This window comes from Lepidochelys kempii, chromosome 1 (assembly GCF_965140285.1).
Source record: "Lepidochelys kempii isolate rLepKem1 chromosome 1, rLepKem1.hap1, whole genome shotgun sequence".
In the NCBI taxonomy this organism is placed as follows: Eukaryota; Metazoa; Chordata; order Testudines; family Cheloniidae; genus Lepidochelys; species Lepidochelys kempii.
Genome location: NC_136380.1, coordinates 87,191,204 through 87,211,003, shown reverse-complemented (window position 1 = coordinate 87,211,003; position 19,800 = coordinate 87,191,204). Strand labels below are relative to the sequence as shown.

General features: G+C 42.3%; 1 protein-coding gene across 1 annotated transcript; it reads left to right on the top strand.

The window, feature by feature from the left end:
* The first annotated feature begins 10,699 nt into the window (after window positions 1-10,699).
* SLITRK1 (SLIT and NTRK like family member 1) lies at window positions 10,700-14,914 on the top strand. The gene has a single exon (XM_073347540.2). It carries the CDS (start codon window positions 11,661-11,663, stop codon window positions 13,737-13,739), a length of 2,079 nt encoding a protein of 692 aa, XP_073203641.1. The 5' UTR covers window positions 10,700-11,660; the 3' UTR covers window positions 13,740-14,914.
* The last annotated feature ends 4,886 nt before the right edge of the window (window positions 14,915-19,800 follow it).

Sequence of the window (19,800 nt, the reverse complement as noted above, 5' to 3'; positions counted from 1 at the left end):
TAGGCTTGTGAGGGAGCAGAAAAACTGCCATCTAGCACAGCGGGGTTAAATAAAACCTTTGGGTTCAGCTAACCCTGCCCTGATATGCCTGCAGCCAATGCCAGGTCTGGAGAAGGGGAGAAAAGAAGGTAATCTGGCTCAGTTGGGGGCTGACTGGCCAGGAGGTAGGAACTCTCTGTCTGCCAGCCCGAAGGGACAGATCAGTGACTTGCCAGGCAGAATAGCCACTTGAGGCAAGTAAGGCTTCCCCTGCCAAGGGAAGCCTGCAAATAAGCCCCACCTGTGGGGCTACTGGCCTAGGGCCACATGCCAAACTAAAAAGACTTGTAGGAAGTAGCCCAGGGAACCCAGTCTTGACCCTCCATCGGGTCAGAGACCCATTTCTCCTGTTTAGGGGCTAAACTTCACAGGGTCTGAGCTGGGACCCTGTGGAAGAGGGAGGGCCAAGATCTGCCTGCCATTCCCTCTGGCCTTGCAGATGCACTAGGCTGCCTGGCCGTGGAAGACCCTATCACAAAACTATATAAAGAAAACCTTTCCTATGTCAGATATTGAAATTACATACTATGAATACATATCAATGGCTAAGACTGTAAAAAGGAGGAATAGCGTGAATGGACTAGTTTCCAGTCCTTTAATGAACTTGAAACCGTACTATTTTGATCCTCCACAAATACCATATCGAACACCAGGCCAGACCTGAAGAAGAGTTTTGTGGGAATAGCTAATTAAGCTACTTGCAGCCTATGGAGGGGAGGGGAACAGCATATGCCGGCATCATAGCCATTGGGACAGCTCCCGAGCTCAGTTTACTCAATGGACATCTGGAGTAACTCAATTGGCTTCAAAAGAATTACTCTGGAGTTACTCAAGATTTACATTATTGTAACTCGGGCTGTCAAGAGAGTAAAATAATTAATTGTGATTAATTGTGAAATTAAAAAAAAATAATCATGATTAATTGTGTGATTAATTGTGCTGTTAAACAATAACAGAATACCATTGATTTAAATATTTTTGGATGTTTTCTACATTTTCAAATATATTGATTTCAATTACAACATTGAATACAAAATATACAGTGCTCACTTTATATTTTATTTTTATTAGAAATATTTGCACTGTAAAAAAACAAAAAAAATAGTATTTGTCAATTCCTCCATTACAAGTACTGCAGTGCAATCTCTTTATCATGAAAGTTGAACGTACAAATGTAGAATTATATACAAAAAACTTGCATTCAAAAATAAAACAATGTAAAACTTTAGAGCCTATAAGTGCGTTCAGTCCTACTTCTTGTTCAGCCAATTGCTTAGACAAACAAGTTTGTTCACATCTGCAGAAGATAATGCTGCCCGCTTCTTGTTTACAATGTCACCTGAAAGTGAGAACAGTAGTTCACATGGCACTGTCGTAGCTAGTGTCACAAGATATTTATGTGACAGATGTGCTAAAGATTCATATGTCACTTCATGATTCGACCACCATTCCAGAGAACATGCATCCATATTGATGATGGGTTCTGCTCGATAATATTCAAAACAGTGAGGACCAATGCATGTTCATTTTCATCATCTGAGTCAGCTATTACCAGCAGAAGACTGGTTTTCTTTTTTGGTGGTTCTGTAGTTTCTGCATCAGAGCACACCTCTTTTAAAACATCTGAAAGCATGCTCCACACCTCATCCCTCAGATTTTGGAAAGTACTTCAGATTCTTAAACCTTGGTTTGAGTGCTCTATCTATCCTTCGAAATCTTACATTGGTACCTTCTTTGCATTTTATCAAATCTTCAGTGAAAGTGTTCTTAAAATGAACATGTGCTAGGTCATCATCTGAGACTGCTATAACATGAAATATATGGCTGAATGTGGGCAAAACATAGCAGGAAGCATACAATTCTCCACCCAAGGAGTTCAGTCACAAATTTAATTAACACATTATTTTTTTAACAAGCGTTATCAGCATGGAAACATGTCCTCTGGAATGGTGTCTGAAGCATGAAGGGGCATCCAAATGTTTAGCATATCTGGCATGTAAATAGCTTGCAATGCCAACTACAAAAGTACCATACGAAAACCTGTTCTCACTTTCAGGTGACATTGTAAATAAGAAGCGGGCAGCATTATCTTCCGTAAATGTAAACAAACTTATCTGACTGAGCAGTTGGCTGAATAAGAAGTAGGACTGAGTGTACTTGTAGGCTCTAAAGTTTTATACTGTTTTGTTTTTTGAGTGCAGCTATGTAACAAAAAATCTACATTTGTAAGTTTCACTTTCACGGTAAAGAGATTGCACTACAGTACTTGTATGATGTGAATTGAAAAACACTATTTCTTTTGTTTATCATTTTTACAGTGCAAATATTTGTTATCAAAAACAATATAAAGTGAGCACTGTACACATTGTATTATGTGTTGTAATTGAAGTAAATATATTTGAAAATGTAGAAAAACATCCAAAAATATTTAATAAATATCAATTTGGATTCTATTGTTTAACAGTGTGATTAAAACTGTGATTAATCACAATTAATTTTTTGAGTTAATCGTGTGAGTTAACTGTGATTAATCGACAGCCCTAATTGTAACTGATATTTGAATCGGGCTCACTCTATAGCTCCTGTTAGTTAATAAACTATATTTTCTGTATTGGCTATATTATTCTGGAATCTTTGGAGAACAAAGACCTGAGTCAACACGAAATTCATCCAATTTTACACAAAAAATAACTCATATGAAATCAATGTGTAGAGCTGGAGTAGCACGAGGGTTATTCATGGCAAGTGGCTCTTTATCTTTTATTTCCATGAAGTATAAGATGGTGAACTGAGAGATTGGATCAACATCCTATCTTCTCATCTGTCCATTCCTCTGGCCAGTAACACAAACACTACTATGTTTCAGATGTAAAGAGAAGTGGTGTTTATTAGAGATAGTTGAACATTTTCCAATGGAGCTTTTTTTGTTGGGGGCTGGGGGATTGGAAAAAATGCCAATTTGGCAAAAGCAGGATATCTCGTGAAAGCATGTTGATTTTTCACTAAATTTCATTTTAAAACAATGGAATGGAACAATGTAAGAAGGTTGACTTCAGAACAAAACAAAAAATAAGATTTTGTTTTGTGCAAAATGTTGTTGGTTTTTGTTCATGTTTTTTCTTTCTGTTTTAGAACAGAAAATAATTCAAAATGGTGGAATTTCATGCAAAACTGACAATCCATTTCACCCAGCTTGACTTATTATATAGAAGTTTCTCAGATGAATTGTATTTTGAAAGGTTTTACAAGTGAAAGATACTGTTGTGTTTCAAATGATTTATACTCTGGCTCTGAAATCAGTATGCTTTTTCAAGTCTGGAAGGTGAGTCATGGGAAAAGAGAATATATATTTTAACCCAGTTAAAATAATTAAATTATAGTGAATTAATATGTGAATTAATGAGAAATCAAGTCTATTCATTAATGTCACACCACATATTGAATCCTTGATTACTAAATACCATGTCTCAGGAGGAAGAGTGGTGCAAGGTCTTGAGCTTTCCTCTCAGAGCAGATATATTTCTCTTATAAATCTGTAGTTTTGCATCTCCAAAATAATGATTCCATTAGCATGGAAATATGAACAGTGTTAGTACAGGGCCTTCCTCCCTCTGATAATAAGCAAACAACCACCCTCCTACAATTTCTGGGAGGGCACCGGTTGGATTTTCTCTTTATCCTATGGGAAATAAAAAGCCAGCTCTGATACAACTGAAATGCAATGACTTAAACAGGATGAAAGCACAAACTTCCCCATGCTTTTGTCTTTTAGAGATTGCCTATACAATGGTTTGAAACACCAAATCTTTACGATTCAAAGAGGACAACAAAATAATTAATGATTAAAGACCACATTTTGGACCCCTTACTCTGACGGATGAGAATCAGTGGGACTCCTTATGTGAGTAGCTGCTCATCATTCTGAGTAAGAAAGGTATTGACAACTTGGCCCTAGCTTCTTTATTAAGATTCTATTGGATATTTATAATCTCTCGAGTTCCTACTAGTTTTTGTCATGTAAACTTAATCCCGGTCTCTTTCTTTCATTATTATGTGATTTATCACAAGAAGATGGCAACAGAATTCTAACTGTTCTGTGAATGTATTTTGCTGAACTACTTTGGCCAGCTAAGTATTCTGTGCTATGACCTGCTGGCTGCTTCACCACTTTTTTTGTCTGCAGCCTCAGATGTGTCAGGGAAGAGTGGAATAGTTAAGGCAATCAAACTATGAAGAAGTCAGATTAGTAGCAGTGCATTTCTGTGTTGTATATTGATCATGCTGCACAGGTTTTGAGCCTTGCGGGATAGTGAACATTGTCATCACAAGGACAAAAAATGATGCAATTAGAATTTATTCTGGCAACATATTGTGTGGAGGTTGAAACACAGTGCAAATGTTACCACTTCTTATAAACTTGGTAATGTTACCTAGAGCTTCCTCCTGTGATACCTGACTAAGAGATGCTAGCAAAACAAATAATACTCACAATTTTGTTTGACTAAAATATGTCAAACGTTTTCTCATGTTAAAAATATTTGCATTCACAAAGCAGCAGAGACTAGATCCACAAAGGGATGTAGGCATTGCAATGCCTGTCTCTTCAGCACCCTCCTGTCCAGTGGAATTCACAGCCCTGATATAGGTGTCAGAACCCAGTCTCTACAACAGTGGTTCCCAAACTTGTTCCGCCACTTGTTCAGGGAAAGCCCCTGGTGGGCCGGGCTGGTTTGTTTACCTGCCGCATCCACAGGTTCGGCCGATCACAGCTCCCAGTGGCTGCGGTTCGCTGCTCCATGCCAATGGGAGTTGTTTGAAGTGGCGCAGGCCGAGGGACGTACTGGCCGCCACTTCCAGCAGCTCCTATTGGCCTGGAGCAGTGAACCGCAGCCACTGGGAGCCGCAATTGGCTAAACCTGCGGATGCGGCAGGTAAACAAACTGGTCCGGCCCACCAGGGGCTTTCCCTGCACAAGTGACAGAACAAGTTTGGGAACCACTGCTCTACACAATTCAGGGAGCGAATCAGACATATGAAAAAGAGATCCTCAGAAGTCAGCAAGCTAAGTGAGAACCTCCTAAATTAGCCTAAGAAATCCCAAGGAGAAGAGTTTGGCTTTGACCCTCCACTTCCCTGGGAGAAAGACACCTCCCTTTGCTCAGAATTCATTCTCCTGGAGTTTCAGAGTGGTAGTCGTGTTAGTCTTTATCAGCAAAAACAATGAGTAGTACTTGTGGCACCTTTGTTAGTCTCTAAGGTGCCAAAAGTACTCCTCGTTGTTTCTCCTGGAGTTATGCACTTCAGGATCTGTCTCCACTTAAAAGGCTACAGTGAAAGTTCAGTGAAAATGCTTCCTGGGAGTTCAGAAAAGCAGACTTTGACTCCCTTAGGGAACTGATGGGCAGGATCCCCTGGGAGGCTAATACGATGGGGAAGGAGTCCTGGAGAGCAGGCTGTATTTTAAAGAAGCCTTATTGAGGGCGCAGGAACAAACTGTCCTGATGTGCAGAAAGAATAGCAAACATGGCAGGTGACCAGCTTGGCTTAACAGAGAAATCTTTGGTGAGCTTAAACACAAAAAAGAAGCTTACAAGAAGTGGAAACTTGGACAGATGACTAGGGAGGAGTATAAAAATATTGCTTGAGCACGCAGGGGTGTCATTAGGAAGGCCAAAGCACAACTGGAGTTGCAGCTAGCAAGGGTGGCTAGCTAGGGATGTGAAGGGTAACAAGAAGGGTTTCTACAGGTATGTTAGCAACAAGAAGAAGGTCAGGGAAAGTGTGGGACCCTAACTGAATGGGGGAGGCAACACAGTGACAGAGAATGTGGAAAAAGAGAATGTGGTCTTCACAGACAAGGTAAGCTCCCAGATTGCTGCACTGGGCAACACAGTATGGGGTGGAGGTGAGCAGCCCAGAGTGGTGAAAGATCAGGTTAAGGACTATTTAGAAAAGCTGGACATGCACAAGTCCATTGGGCCAGATCAAATGCATCCGAAGGTACTGAGGGAGTTGGCTGGTGTGATTGCAGAGCCATTGGCTATTATCTTTGAAAAGTCATGGCCGATCGAGAGAGTTTCTGAATGATTGGGAAAAGGCAAATATAGTGCCCATCTTTAAAAAAGAAAAGAAAGAGAATCCAGAAAATTACAAACCAGTCAGCCTCACCTCAATCCCTTGAAAAATCATGGAGCAGGTCCTCAAGGAATCCATTTTGAAGCACTTGGAGGAGAGGAAGGTGATCAGGAAAGTCAACATGGATTCACCAAGGGCAAGTCATGCCTGAGCAGCCTGATTGCCTTCTATGATGAGATAACGGGCTCTGTGGATATGGGGAAAGCAGTAGACATGATATATCTTGACTTTAGCAAAGATTTTGATACTGTCTCCCACAATATTCTTGCCAGGAAGTTTAAAAAGTATGGATTAGATGAATGACCTATAAGGTGGGTAGAAAGCTGGCTAGATTGTAGGGCTCAATGGATAGTGATTAACAGCTCAGTGTCTAGAGGGCAGCTGGTGTGCCCCAGGGGTCTGTCCTGGGGCTGGTTTTGATCTACATCTTCATTAATGATCTGGATGTTGGGATGGATTGCACCCTCAGCAAGTGTGCAGATGACACTAAGCTGAGGGAGAGGTAGATATGCTGGAGGGTAGGGATAGGGTCCAGAGTGACCTAGACAAGTTGGAGGATTGAGCTAAAAGAAATCTGATGAGGTTCAACAAGGAAAAGTGCAAAGTCCTGTTCTTAGGATGGCAGAATCTCATGCACTGCTACAGGCTGGGGACCGACTGGCGAAGCAGCAGTTCTACAGAAAAGGATTTGGAGATTACAGTAGATGAGAATCCGGATATGAGTGCCCTTGTTGTCAAGAAGACTAATGGCATACTGGGCTGCATTAACAGGAGCATTGCCAGCAGATTGAGGGAAGTGATTATTCCCCTCTATTGACACTCAGAGGCCACATCTGGAGTAGTGTGTCCAATTTCGTGCACTCCTCTACAGAAAGGATGTGGACAAATTGGAGAGACTTCAGCAGAGGACAACAAAAATTATTAGGGGACTGGGGCACATGACTTATGAGGAGAGGCTGAGGGAACTGGGCTGATTTAGTCTGCAGAAGAGAGGAGTGAGGGGGGATTTGACAGCAGCCTTCAACTACCTGAAGGGGATTTCCAAAGAGGATGAACCTAGGCTGTTCTCAGTGGTGGCAGATGACAGAACAAGGAGAAACGGTTTCAAGTTGCAGTGAGGTCTTGGTTGGATATTAGGAAACACTATTTCACTAGGAGGGTGGTGAACCACTGGAATGGGTTACCTAGTGAGGTGGTGGAATCTCCATACTTAGGTGTTTTTTAAAGTCCAGCTTGACAAAGCCCTGGCTGGGTTGATTTAGTTGGGATTGGTCCTGATTTGGGCAGAGGGTTGGTCTCTTCCAACCCTAATGTTCTACGATTTTATGATTCTATACTTATGCCAATGGGAGAGTTTCTCTCATCAGCCTAGGAAATCCAATTCCCTGAGAGGCAGTAGGTATGTCGACAGGAGAAGCCCTCAGGTCGGATATGATGGCTACTACATAGACATCGGGGCCATGGCTTTGCCTCCTGTATCCCCTTTGTGGTATATTATCACACTACAAGCTGTAAGGTTTTATTTGACAGCTTTGTAGCTACACCAACATAGCTGCTTCAGAGTAAAACCACACTATTGGTGTAAAAGTGTACAGTGCATTCTATACACAAGTGAAGTACATCTACACTAGGAGGTTGCACTGGCACACCTATGTGTGTGTAGCTACGGCAATGCCACCCACTCCTCCTACCACTACGACCCTGGTGTATACAACACCTGAGTAGGGCTGATTTAAAACTGAAGCCATGATTCTGCACTTTTGTCATACTGCATAGCCCTATTACTATGTGTATAAACCAGTGTTACTTAATGTGAGTATGACATGCAGAAATGGGCCACAGTTACCTAGGATTGAAGATTTTGAAAATCCATCTTTACTGTAAGTCCATTGCTTATTAAAATGTTAATATATTAAAATAATTTGAATAAAAATGTAAGCACATGCTGCACACTCACAGCACCAGGTGTATCCAAGAATATTCTAGCTTTTGGTGGGAATTTACATAGGGATGTGCCCTCTTTACAGTATGCATGTTTCCACTGAGGCTAAATTAACATAATTAAAGATGATGACACAACAGCCCAGATATGTAAATGCAGAATTGTAATAATAATAAAATAGATATGGGAGAAGAAGGACAGCTTTGGCCTTAAGGCACTCAAGAAATATGGCTTCATTTCCTGCCTCTGCCACCAACTTCCTGTGTGACAACTGGCAAATCACATTGTCTGTGCCATCTGTAAAATGGAGACGTCTGTTTGCTTTGTCCCACCTTTTGTCTGTCTTGCCTCTTCAGGTGGCAAGGCCCAGGGTTAGTGTGTGTGTATACTGCTCGCAACACAATGGAACCTCTGTCTCAGTGCTGCCATAATCTTATATCTGTTCACAAATGCCCTCCGCCTTCAGTTACAGGATCCTGACAGCTGCCATTAACGCTGACTTCTGAGCAGCTCCGGGAGAAGAGACTGGCACTTTGTCCTTCGTGCCTTGAGAGCAGGTCATTATCACCTCCTTCCCATTTGATCCATATTTATTTATTTACTATCTTATTAATGTTCAGCTCCTCTAGTTGCATTTTGAGCGTTTCTTCGGTGCCTGAGCAATTTTAACAACACCAAGGAGAAGTTGCAAAAGAGGCTTTTTTTTTAAAGAAGTGAAGAAGATGCTCTTTAGTCTCCTGGCCCACGTCCCAGTCTGAATTCACCATGCGCCTCAATGTCAGCGACCCCTTGCCCATGTCATTACTCATGGTAATGGGGTCGCCCTTCTGGTATGACACTGGGAGCCTTCCCTGCTTCCCTCCCCAAACCTCCTTTCTCTCTGCTCTGTTCCAGGGGTTTGCTACAGGCTTTCCTCCCTCCTCCCTCCCTCTCATTCTGCACCTCTCCAAAGCTGCAGGGTTTTTTTTTTTCCTCAGGAGAAGGGTTCCAGTTCCAATCTGACTACCCCCCTCCCCTTGACATGCACAGAGAGACAAAGTCAGAGCAACTGCCATGAGAAATGAATTAATGAGCCTTAATGTGGCGCCAAGTCTCCTTTCCCTCTCTCCCCCCTCCCCCCCCCCCATGAAGCTACTAATATATTGCTTCTGACGCTTGTTGTCTCAGTAGCATTTTATTCCCCCCGCTCCGCTTGTTATTTATTGTTCAGGCTTCATTTTTGGTCAGTTTCTTTTCCTTCCTCTCTCCCTTCTTCCCTCCCCTTCTAGCTCAACCACCCATATATATGGATATTTAGGCTTTCATATATATATATATATATATATATATATATATATATATATATATATATATATATATATATATATATATATATATATATATCCGAAATGGCCACAGCAGTTGTTGCAACTTGTTTATTATCTAATTAATTTAGTTGGATAAGATCATCGGTGGTAGGTTGTCTAATTTAGTCGGAAATTGCAGACCTGGAAACCCTGGGACCAAATTAGCATGCAGTAAGGATGACTGGGTGCAGATGGCTTCCTGACTTTTCCTATAAATAGACCTTAAACCCACCAACCCCCCTTCCACCCTCAGTAGATGTTACATTCTGTGTCCTACCAGTACATTGCAAAGTTCACGAATGGAGCCAGCGCATCTGTCCGACTGAAGAGGTGCAAGCTCAGGACTGCCTGCAGACGCAGAAGGGACCCAGCGAATCAGGCTCTGTAGTACTCCCATACAACCTCCTCCGCACGCTGTTGCGAGGCGTTTGGGAACAAGGGTTTATGTTTGCACCATCCGAGATGCAACTGGTTATTTGCTTGTAGGCATCTGAACCCCGTCCAAATGATGCTGAAACTTTTTTTTTTTTTTTTGTCGCCAGAGAACAAATTTTCCGCTGTGTAATCTATTTTGTCAGAAATCAAAAAGGTAAGCAGGCATCACATTTGCACAGAGAACTTAAATAGCAACCCGAAAAGACGTGGAAGAAGAAAAATAAGATCCAGTGCTGTCGATTTCAAACCCCTTCTTAAAGGAAATTCTATACCCTCCAGAAACAGGTAGATGAATTATCTACTGTGCGGCAAATCACTCCCCCCTCCCACCCTCAGCCCCTTCTCTGTGAACATCTAAATAATACCAAATATATAACACCATCATCCAGGGTTCAACATTCCAAAGGGAACTCCATAAAACCATCAAATCCAGCATGAAACGCTATAGACTGCAGGGGAGGAAGAGATGCATTTAAAATCAAGGTTAAAAATGGCGTGGAGTATAATTACCTCAAATTGCTATTCGCTTGACACCCTGACACTAATTTTATTCAAGCCATTGGGACACAAAATAGGACGAAAGCGCTCTTCCCGGTTGCTAGAGCAGGGGTGTGTGTGTGTGTGTGTATCGGGAGGCTAAGGGGGGTGTTAAACTTTCCATCTCAGGAGGAAGAAAGAAAGAAATTAAATAATCAGTTTAGGGGAAAGTGTCTAAATAGATCGACAGCTTTAATGCCAACATCTTTAAGGCTTGCCCTGTACGTGGATTGATTTTTTTTTTCTCTCCAGCATTCCCTCAGCAGATGGATTTTTGCCACTGCAGCTCAGCAGAGGGTGTCAGATCTTTGAGAGTGCACCAGGTTGGAACGAGCAGAGCCTCTTAGCAACTCTCCCTCCGTGTGTGTGTGTGTGTGTGTGTGTGTGTGTGTAACTCAGAAACAGAAGAAGAAGAAAAAGGAAAGAAGAGAGACCGAGGAGGGAAAAGAGAGGAGGGAGAGAGAGAGACTGACAGAGAGAGAGAGAGGCGAGGACAAGAAGAAGGGATCGGAGGAGAGGAGAAATGGACAGCCAAAAAACGCAGCGATTGCAGAATTTTTGCAGCGCCATTGGTTCGGCATCCGGTCCTTAGGCTGGGGCGTGATTTCAGCACCAAGGGGGACTGGACAGCACCCAGAAGGGGACTCCTGGGCACCGAGCAGCGGCGACGACAGCAGCAGCAGCAGCAAGGAGCCCGGCTTTGCAACAGAAAAGCAAGGTCAGTCCGAAGCAAAGCCATGCACACAGGCAGCTCTTCTCTACCACCGCTGCACTCCCTGCCTGCTTCTCTCTAACATGCAGTGGCTGCTTATAATTACTTGCATTATTCCTGTTCTAATTAGCGAAGCCGGCCAACAGAGATCTACTTAGCTTTTTCGGGAGGTTTCAGGAGGGGTTGAGGACGGGGATTTTTTCTACTTTTTTGGTGTGTGTGTGTGTGTGTGTGTGTGTGTGTGTGGCGTGCCTTGCAGTACGTGCCTGGATAGTTTCTGGATGTAATTATTGACTGGTGACTGGGCTGTTGCAGTGTATGTGGGGGGAAGAGAAAGGGATACAGAAGAAAAGAAATCGTCCCCCACCCCAGTCTACCTACCCCCCACGTTTTTTTCCCTTTGGTGGTGGTTCGGACATCTCCTCTCTTGAATGAACTGGAATTGGTTTCGGTGTGAGGATGATGGTTGCCGTTACTTTGTGATGAGATCGGGGATGAATTGTTCGGTTTAAAAATGCTGCTTTGGATTCTGTTGCTGGAGACGTCTCTTTGTTTTGCTGCTGGAAACGTTACAGGGGACGTTTGCAAAGAGAAGATCTGTTCCTGCAACGAGATAGAAGGGGATTTGCACGTAGACTGTGAGAAAAAGGGGTTTACCAGCCTGCAGCATTTCAGCGCCCCAACGTCCCAGTTTTACCATTTATTCCTGCATGGAAATTCCCTGACTCGACTTTTCCCTAATGAGTTTGCTAACTTTTACAATGCAGTCAGTTTGCACATGGAAAACAACGGTTTGCATGAAATTGTTCCTGGGGCTTTTCTTGGGCTGCAGCTGGTAAAACGTTTGCATATAAACAACAATAAGATAAAATCGTTCAGGAAGCAGACTTTCCTGGGGCTGGACGATCTGGAATATCTCCAGGCAGATTTTAATTTATTAAGGGATATTGACCCGGGAGCATTTAGGGATTTAAACAAGCTGGAGGTGCTGATTTTAAATGACAACCTCATCAGCACCTTACCTGCCAACGTGTTTCAGTATGTGCCGATCACCCACCTCGACCTTCGGGGAAACCGACTTAAAACCTTGCCTTATGAGGAGGTCCTGGAGCAGATCCCAGGCATTGCTGAAATTCTGCTGGAAGATAACCCCTGGGACTGCACTTGTGATCTGCTATCCCTGAAGGAGTGGCTGGAAAACATACCCAAAAACGCTTTGATCGGCAGAGTCATTTGTGAAGCTCCTACTAGGTTGCAGGGCAAAGATTTGAATGAGACCACAGAGCAAGAGCTGTGCAGGAAAAACAGAGTGGATTCTAGTCTAGCTGCTCCCCCTGCCGAAGAGGAAACCTGTGATCCTGGTCCCATTCCAACCCCCTTTAAAATACATGGCAAAGAAGATCCTGCCACTCCCGGGTCTGTTCCAAACGGAGGTACAAAGATCCCAGTAAACTGGCAAATCAAGACCCGACCCACTGCTGCAAGCTCGACAATTAGCGTGAAAAACAAGCTACCGACTAGCATGCCCTGTCCGGAGATTTGTAGCTGCGATCAGATCCCTGGCTCGGGTTTAAAGGTTAATTGCAACGAAAGAAATGTGAGCAGTTTGGTAGCTTTGAAACCCAAGCTGTCCAATGTGCAGGAGCTGTTTCTGAGAGACAACAAAATACATACAATCAGGAAATCCCACTTTCTGGATTACCGGAAACTTAACCTATTGGATCTGGGGAACAACAACATCGCTACTGTGGAGAACAACACCTTCAAGAATCTCTTCGAGCTCAGGTGGCTCTACATGGATAGCAACTACTTGGACACCCTGTCCCGCGAGAAATTCAGCGGGCTGCAAAACCTAGAGTATCTGAATGTGGAGTTTAATGAGATCCAGTTGATTCAGCCCGGCACCTTCAATGCAATGCCCAAGCTCCGAGTCCTAATCCTCAACAACAACCTGCTGAGGTCCCTCCCTGTCGATGTGTTCGCTGGGGTCTCGCTTTCCAAGCTGAGTATACACAATAACTATTTCATGTACCTCCCGGTGGCGGGGGTATTGGACCAGCTCACGTCCATCACCCAGATAGATCTGCATGGCAACCCGTGGGACTGTTCGTGCCCGATTGTGCCTTTCAAACAATGGGCAGAGATGCTGCGCCCCAAGGTGGTCATGAGCGATCTGAGGTGTGAATCCCCAGAGGATTTCTTTAAGGAGGATTTCGAGTCCCTCTCCAACGACGCGATTTGCCCGCAGCTCAAAATCTCGCCCACCTTCACTTCCAGTCACAAAAACAGCACCGGGTTGGCAGAGACAGGGACTCACGCCAACTCCTACCTAGAGACCAGCCGGGTCTCCATTTCGGTGCTGGTCCCAGGACTCCTGCTGGTGTTTGTCACCTCCGCCTTCACAGTAGTTGGCATGCTCGTGTTCATCCTGAGGAACAGAAAGCGCTCCAAGCGGAGGGACGCCAACTCATCTGCATCTGAAATCAATTCCTTACAGACAGTCTGCGATTCTTCTTACTGGCACAACGGACCCTACAATGCAGATGGAGCCCATAGAGTTTATGACTGTGGCTCTCATTCTCTATCAGACTAAGAGCTGGGGTCGGACAGGGGGAAAAAAAAAAGTAGGAAGCCAATTCAATTTCGCAGCGAGCAACCCAGTGGTTAAAGAATCCCTGATTTGAGCATTGCTGTCTCGTCTGCTAACGTCACTGCTAAATAACGATAAGGGACGGTTCTTAACCTAAACTACCTTCTGTGAAAATAACACACACACACACACAAAGCAAAAACTGTGGCGTATTTCAGTGAGCGAAGGCCGGTTTTTTTTTTTCAACGCACGCTTTAAGGGTAGCCACACTGAGGCGGTGCTTCGTGCATCTGACTGTGCATTGCCTTAGTTTGCAATGGAAAGCAAGGATCAACTTGGTTAAAGTCTTGCAGGGGTACCATTGTTTTGTGGATTAGCCCCGTGTGGATGGGGGGAGGAGGGGACGGGAGGGATTTGGTCGGTGGCCTCCTCCCCTTGATAACGAAGCAGGAGTGAAACGTTGCACGAAGGCATGAATGTATTTGTAAATAAACGACTGATTCAAACAAACAAACAAAAAGTGCTGCATGGCTCGCATGGATACAACGCACCCCAAGGACGCTCCTCCAGCACACAACTGGAAACAGCGTCTAGTTCACACCACCATCCCTCTTACCTGATAAGTCCCATCGTATCAAACTTTCTATATACAAAATACAGTATAATAATAAAAAAGTGCCATTTCGCCATATTTTGTGTGATCGATAGGCAGTAGATAGAGATCGTACTTTTACTGTGGAAACAAACAAATGTAAAGATTTTATTTAAGACATATTTGCATGGATATGCTCATTGGTTCATTTTCTGAGTTGGGGGAGGGGATTTACTTTGCTGGGTGAAGTTTTCTTTGGTTCGGTTACCGCTTTTTCTTTCTAAATCTACATATCGAACAATGCCTTTCCATCTGAATGTAAAAGTTAGTACCCTTGGTTTCTATTATGGTAACCGTGTAAACATTCAAACAAAAACAAAACAAAATCCGAGGCAGTTAAGCATGACCAATTAATGTCACTCTAGTGCTCAGGCTGCAGAGTTTAATGGTAGACAATTCTGTGCTGTTGTAAATCTTACTATACCTTGAGGAAATCAGAACTGAGGAAGCAAGTAAAACTTACTAATTCTATTCGAGGATTTTATAATGGCATATTTTTTCAGTATTAAAGTGAAAATGTTTTCAACTCCGGGTCCTTACCATTTTTCCAGCACCAGTTTTTGCAAGTGGGTTATTTGGTTTAGGGGGGGGAATATTCTGCTGAGTATCTCTCGCTCGCCCTCGCTTTCTCTCTTCCCATCACCTCACTATCCTCGATATAAAAAGATCACGCAGCACTTCTTTTCTGTTTTGTTTTGTAATGCGTCAGTGAATTCCTTTATTACTAGTACCGAGCATCGCTCGCTGCTGCTGCACACACTGCAGACATATTAGGAGTGTTAGTGGAAATTAAATTTAATTGACTCTCCCTACATCGATTTCATTCAGCCAAGTCCAGATTTCACTGGTCAGCATTTCAAACCCATACTCAGCCCCAATGACTGGCAGTCGTGTCTGCTGCTGGCGGTTTGGCTGGAATATCTGCCGGGAAGGGGGAAACTAATTAGTGAAGGGAATTTCCCATCCTTAGCCCCAGTGGCTGCACCCTTTAATATATTAATACTTGAACTAAATACATGTAGGTGATGCTGTCCAACTTCAAACCGATCTCCTTTGATTCCGGCCTCATATCAGGCAGGGCCCCTTAACTAGATGACACAAGGAAAGGTAGAAAGCCGCGGCGAACCAATTGCATCTCAAAGCTGGAGTCCCAATGGAGATATGAAATCAATCAGTCACGTTGCTTCTGGCTTTCTCCAGGCAGAGAATCCTTTTAAAGAGTAAAACACCATAAGGTACTAGCTAAACTTCAAATACTGATTCGGTATGCTTTATAGAAAATGTCCATCTTTGGGATATGCGGTGGGAAAACAGACACACGTATACATCCACACACAGTGCAATGGATAGCCTGATACCCATTTTACAACGAGGTAGAAGGCTAACCGCTGTTCTCGCACCTCTAAAGAGTGGTAGAGTGTTCTTCTTGACCCAGGATCCTGGTTATGCAAAGATGAGTAGCCTCCTACAAAATGTCGGGATGTTTCATTGAAGTTGGTTTGTAAAAAGTTTTGGTAATACATTTTTTTTTTCTTAATACAAACCATTACTTCAGGGACCTTCACTATTTCTGATCACTTCTCCTTTGCTATAGTGATTCTTCTGCCAGAACATGCGGTGTTAGACAAAATGATGCAGTAAAGTCACTAGAGTCATTTGGATGATTAAAAAAAAGGTTAAAAGGTGTTTAAATGTGAGTTCGTAAGGCCTCCTTAGAACACCATCAGCTTCAGTTAACAGAAGATACAGCAGGCCTTTCTGTATAATGTGGGGTTGCCCTAGAATCAGTGGTATCTTGTTACCTTCCAAATAATTTCACTTGAGATTCAGTCAGAAAATCTAAAAGGCAAAGAAATTGTTCAATTGACATTCAAGCCCTTACATTTTGAAAGGGTAATGCATTTTTAACCCCAACCTGAGATTAAGGTATTGGTGCTAATTTAAGAATTGTAGAATTTTTTAATGAACTAGCTATTAACCAACATATAATGAAGACCTCCAGGGTGCTTTTTAAAAAAGTATAAATGTACAGAAATAATAATATAAAATAACTGATGCACAGGTATATTAAATGACTATACATAGCTCACATATATGATTAAAATCATCAAATGTTTATTCATTTTTATAAAGTATAACTTCCTTGATAATAGTTATTATATAAGACACACACATAATACAAATGGAACCACAATGTTATTAGTTTATATTTATTTCATAGACTCTTGCTTTCTAACTTTTAGAAGAGTGTATAACTCTAGAAGTCATATGTGGTATGTGATGTATGTTGCTTCCAGTTGAATCACTCTTCAGTTCATCAAAAGAAAAGAGATTTCAGCAGGACCAGATGGAAAAAGAGGAAAGACGTAGATCTCGTGTTTAGTCCTGTAGCTTAAAACAGAGTATTTTCTGTCTACTATGAAGCTAAGAATAGTCTAGAACTTAATCTGTTGCCATAGAAATGTGTATTTGTATATATGGTAAACTTTTTCTTGCTTATTTAGCAGAAAGATGAATGAAGTTATCTAGTAGCAAGATGGTAATGTAGTGAATGGATGGTATGTATTTTTTTAGTATGTCTGTGCTATTGGAACTTCCCTTCACAGATGCGTGTATTTATATTCCTTTGTTAATTTTTACCTGTAGTGACAAGGTATTTTGTCACATTAGTTCCATTAATTTGATAATGGTATGTTTCATATGCAGCTTGTAAGCTTGGGGAATAGCGGCTCAACTTCCGTAGGAGCTGAATCAGATCCTATGTGAGAAAGGAGAAAAGGCCTAGGCTGCTAGTCCATAGTAGGGTAAAACTCCCACTGATCTTAAAGTGTGGGATTTTTAAAAGTGCTTAACATAGGACTAATTGTGCCCCCACTGAAGTAAATGATAAAACATTCATTATCTACAATGGGAGCAAAGTTAGTCCAGTGTTGAGTGCTTTTGAAAACCCCACTCCAAGTGTCTAGTGAGATTCCAGGTATCTAGAGAAGATTTGATAGACTTCATATGTACAACAGTTTTTTCTGTATCATGTCTTCTGAAAGCTCTTAGATAAGCAGACATCTCTTTATGGTTTGGTCCATGACAATGCAAGGTGTAGAGGTTTAATTATAATATTTACCTCAGTTAGTATTTCGTTCGTTTGGGGTCTGTTTTTATTCGAGTATGATCCACATCCCTATAGTTTTAAATTATTGAGATCAGCAGACTGCTTGTATTCATGCTGAAACAGAGTTGTGTAAATATAATGGACCAGACATTCTGCGCCAGCTCCATTCCCTTTGCATCATTCCTGCTGCACAATTGGTGTGGAAAGCCACCAGTATCTCCACAGCTGTTGATTCTCCTGGTGTAAGGAAGCCTCCAGGGGATGTAGCAATGGCTCACTGGCTCCTATACCAGCTTCCCTGCAGCTCTCATTTTAGGGGTGTGTCACACTCCAGCTATCTCCAGTTGGCATATGGTCCCTTGAACATCACTATAATCCTTTTAAACTACTCTCAACTGGGCTGGGGCTAGCTCCAGGGCCAGTGCAGTCCAAAGCCACCTCTCTGATGAGCCCCACTTTTTCCTGTACCAAGTTGATCTTGACCCAATAGAGAATGTGAGCCAATGTGGAGGTGTTGTAATATAATACACATAATATAATATAATCTTTAAATGACTAAGTCTAGCAAATTAGGATCATTATCTGATCATTCAGCTAGTGATACAGTGCTTTCATTGGTAATTTACTGTTAACTCAAAATAGAAGCTAGTATTTAGCTCAATTGTTCAACAGCTTGAGGAACTGCCATCACATTACTTCATTATTGCAGGGAAAAATTGTGTGGTGAGTTCAGTAGCACCACTATGAGTAGGATACATTGGCATTGCTGTTCTGTGGTTAATTACCTTGCCATTGCATTAAAGACATTGCATAGGACTGAGTGGCTTCAACTACCTGACAAAGATATTGAAAGTTTGCACATATTGATTTGAATATATTCTTCTGATATAAAATATAGGAGCTGGTCCTTCAAGTGTTCACAGTGCAGAATTCCCAGAAGAGCAAATGGGAGTTCCATGTATGGAGCACTTGCTGGATCAAATTGGTAATTGCTGGTGGAGAAAAGAGCAGAAATATACAGCACAATTCTATGATATGCTGAGCCTCTTGAAAGGGGCAGAGTGCAGCCAACTCCCATTGGATTCGGTGGGACTGATAGATCTCAGCACCTTCCCGTCTTTGGCCTATAACTTGAGCACTAGGCTCCATTTCCCCACCCCACCCCCCCTTATAAATTGTTAATGGGCCTGATTGTGCAATTCTTTCTCAGTCCCATTAAAGTCAGAGAACAAATCCTGTGAGTTGTTATTGAGCACTTGCAACTCAAATTGATTTCCATTGAGGTTACTTTTGTTCAGCAGCACCTCGCAGGCTTTGGCCTAGTGGGAGCTGTGCCTGGATAAGGACTGTAGTATTTGGCTCACTGTTGATTCACTCTTCTTGAATCAGTTCGTATGCAGTGGTGGGACCTTTGATTTTTAATAAATGTCTACCTCCATGCAAAGCCCTCACAGGTATAGAGTGCACACTAGAACATGACAGCTCTTAAACTCTGACTTTTAAAAAAAAACAAATAATGAGGGGGTTAATACTCTTTATTTATTTCAATACAGATTTAGATCGTGAAGATGGTCAGTCACAGTTGAACAGTGCAGCCATGGGTAGCATTGTGGGAAACAGCTGGCAATTTAAGGTAGAGGAACTATTGAAGTAATACCGAAAGTAATTGTCCAATGTGTAGGGCCGTAGAGTAGGATACAGGAGTTCTGAGTTTTAGTCCTTGCTCCGCTTCTGACCTGTGTGGTGAACTGGTAAAAGTCACTTAATTTCTCTATTTCCCCTCCCAACTTGTCTTCTTAGATAGTTAGCTCTTGGGGGAGGAACTGTATAGGTATATGTACAGTGCTTGACACAGTGGGGCTCTGATCTCTGATCTGGGGCCTCTGAGTATTACTGTAATATAAGTAATAAATAACAATACTAGAAATGGGGGAGGGAGGCCCAGGAAGGAAAAAATATAAAGTACAATAAAATAAAGCTACTTTAGGTTTAAGGCTCCAGTGTTTTTCCAATTTCTATAGTTTATCAGCCTGGTCAAATACACAGGTCCTGTAGAAAACATATATTTACCACATTTTTTTTTCTATTGCATTTGCCTTTTTCTGTGTCATTTGCCTTTTTCAATCTATGTTTATTTAGATGAAGTCTCACCTCTTATGCAATAAGGTGATGAGGTGGATGATGACAGGTTCTTTGAGACAGGAGTCATATGACATGACCCAGCGGTAGCTGACAACTGATTGGGTTTTTGGTTTAGACAGTAATTGAATACTAGTATTAGTAAGAGATAACTTCAATGGAAC

What these genes read in the sequence shown, in the direction of transcription:
- SLITRK1 (XM_073347540.2), top strand. Translation starts at nt 11,661, where the DNA reads ATGCTGCTTTGGATTCTGTTGCTGGAGACGTCTCTTTGTTTTGCTGCT.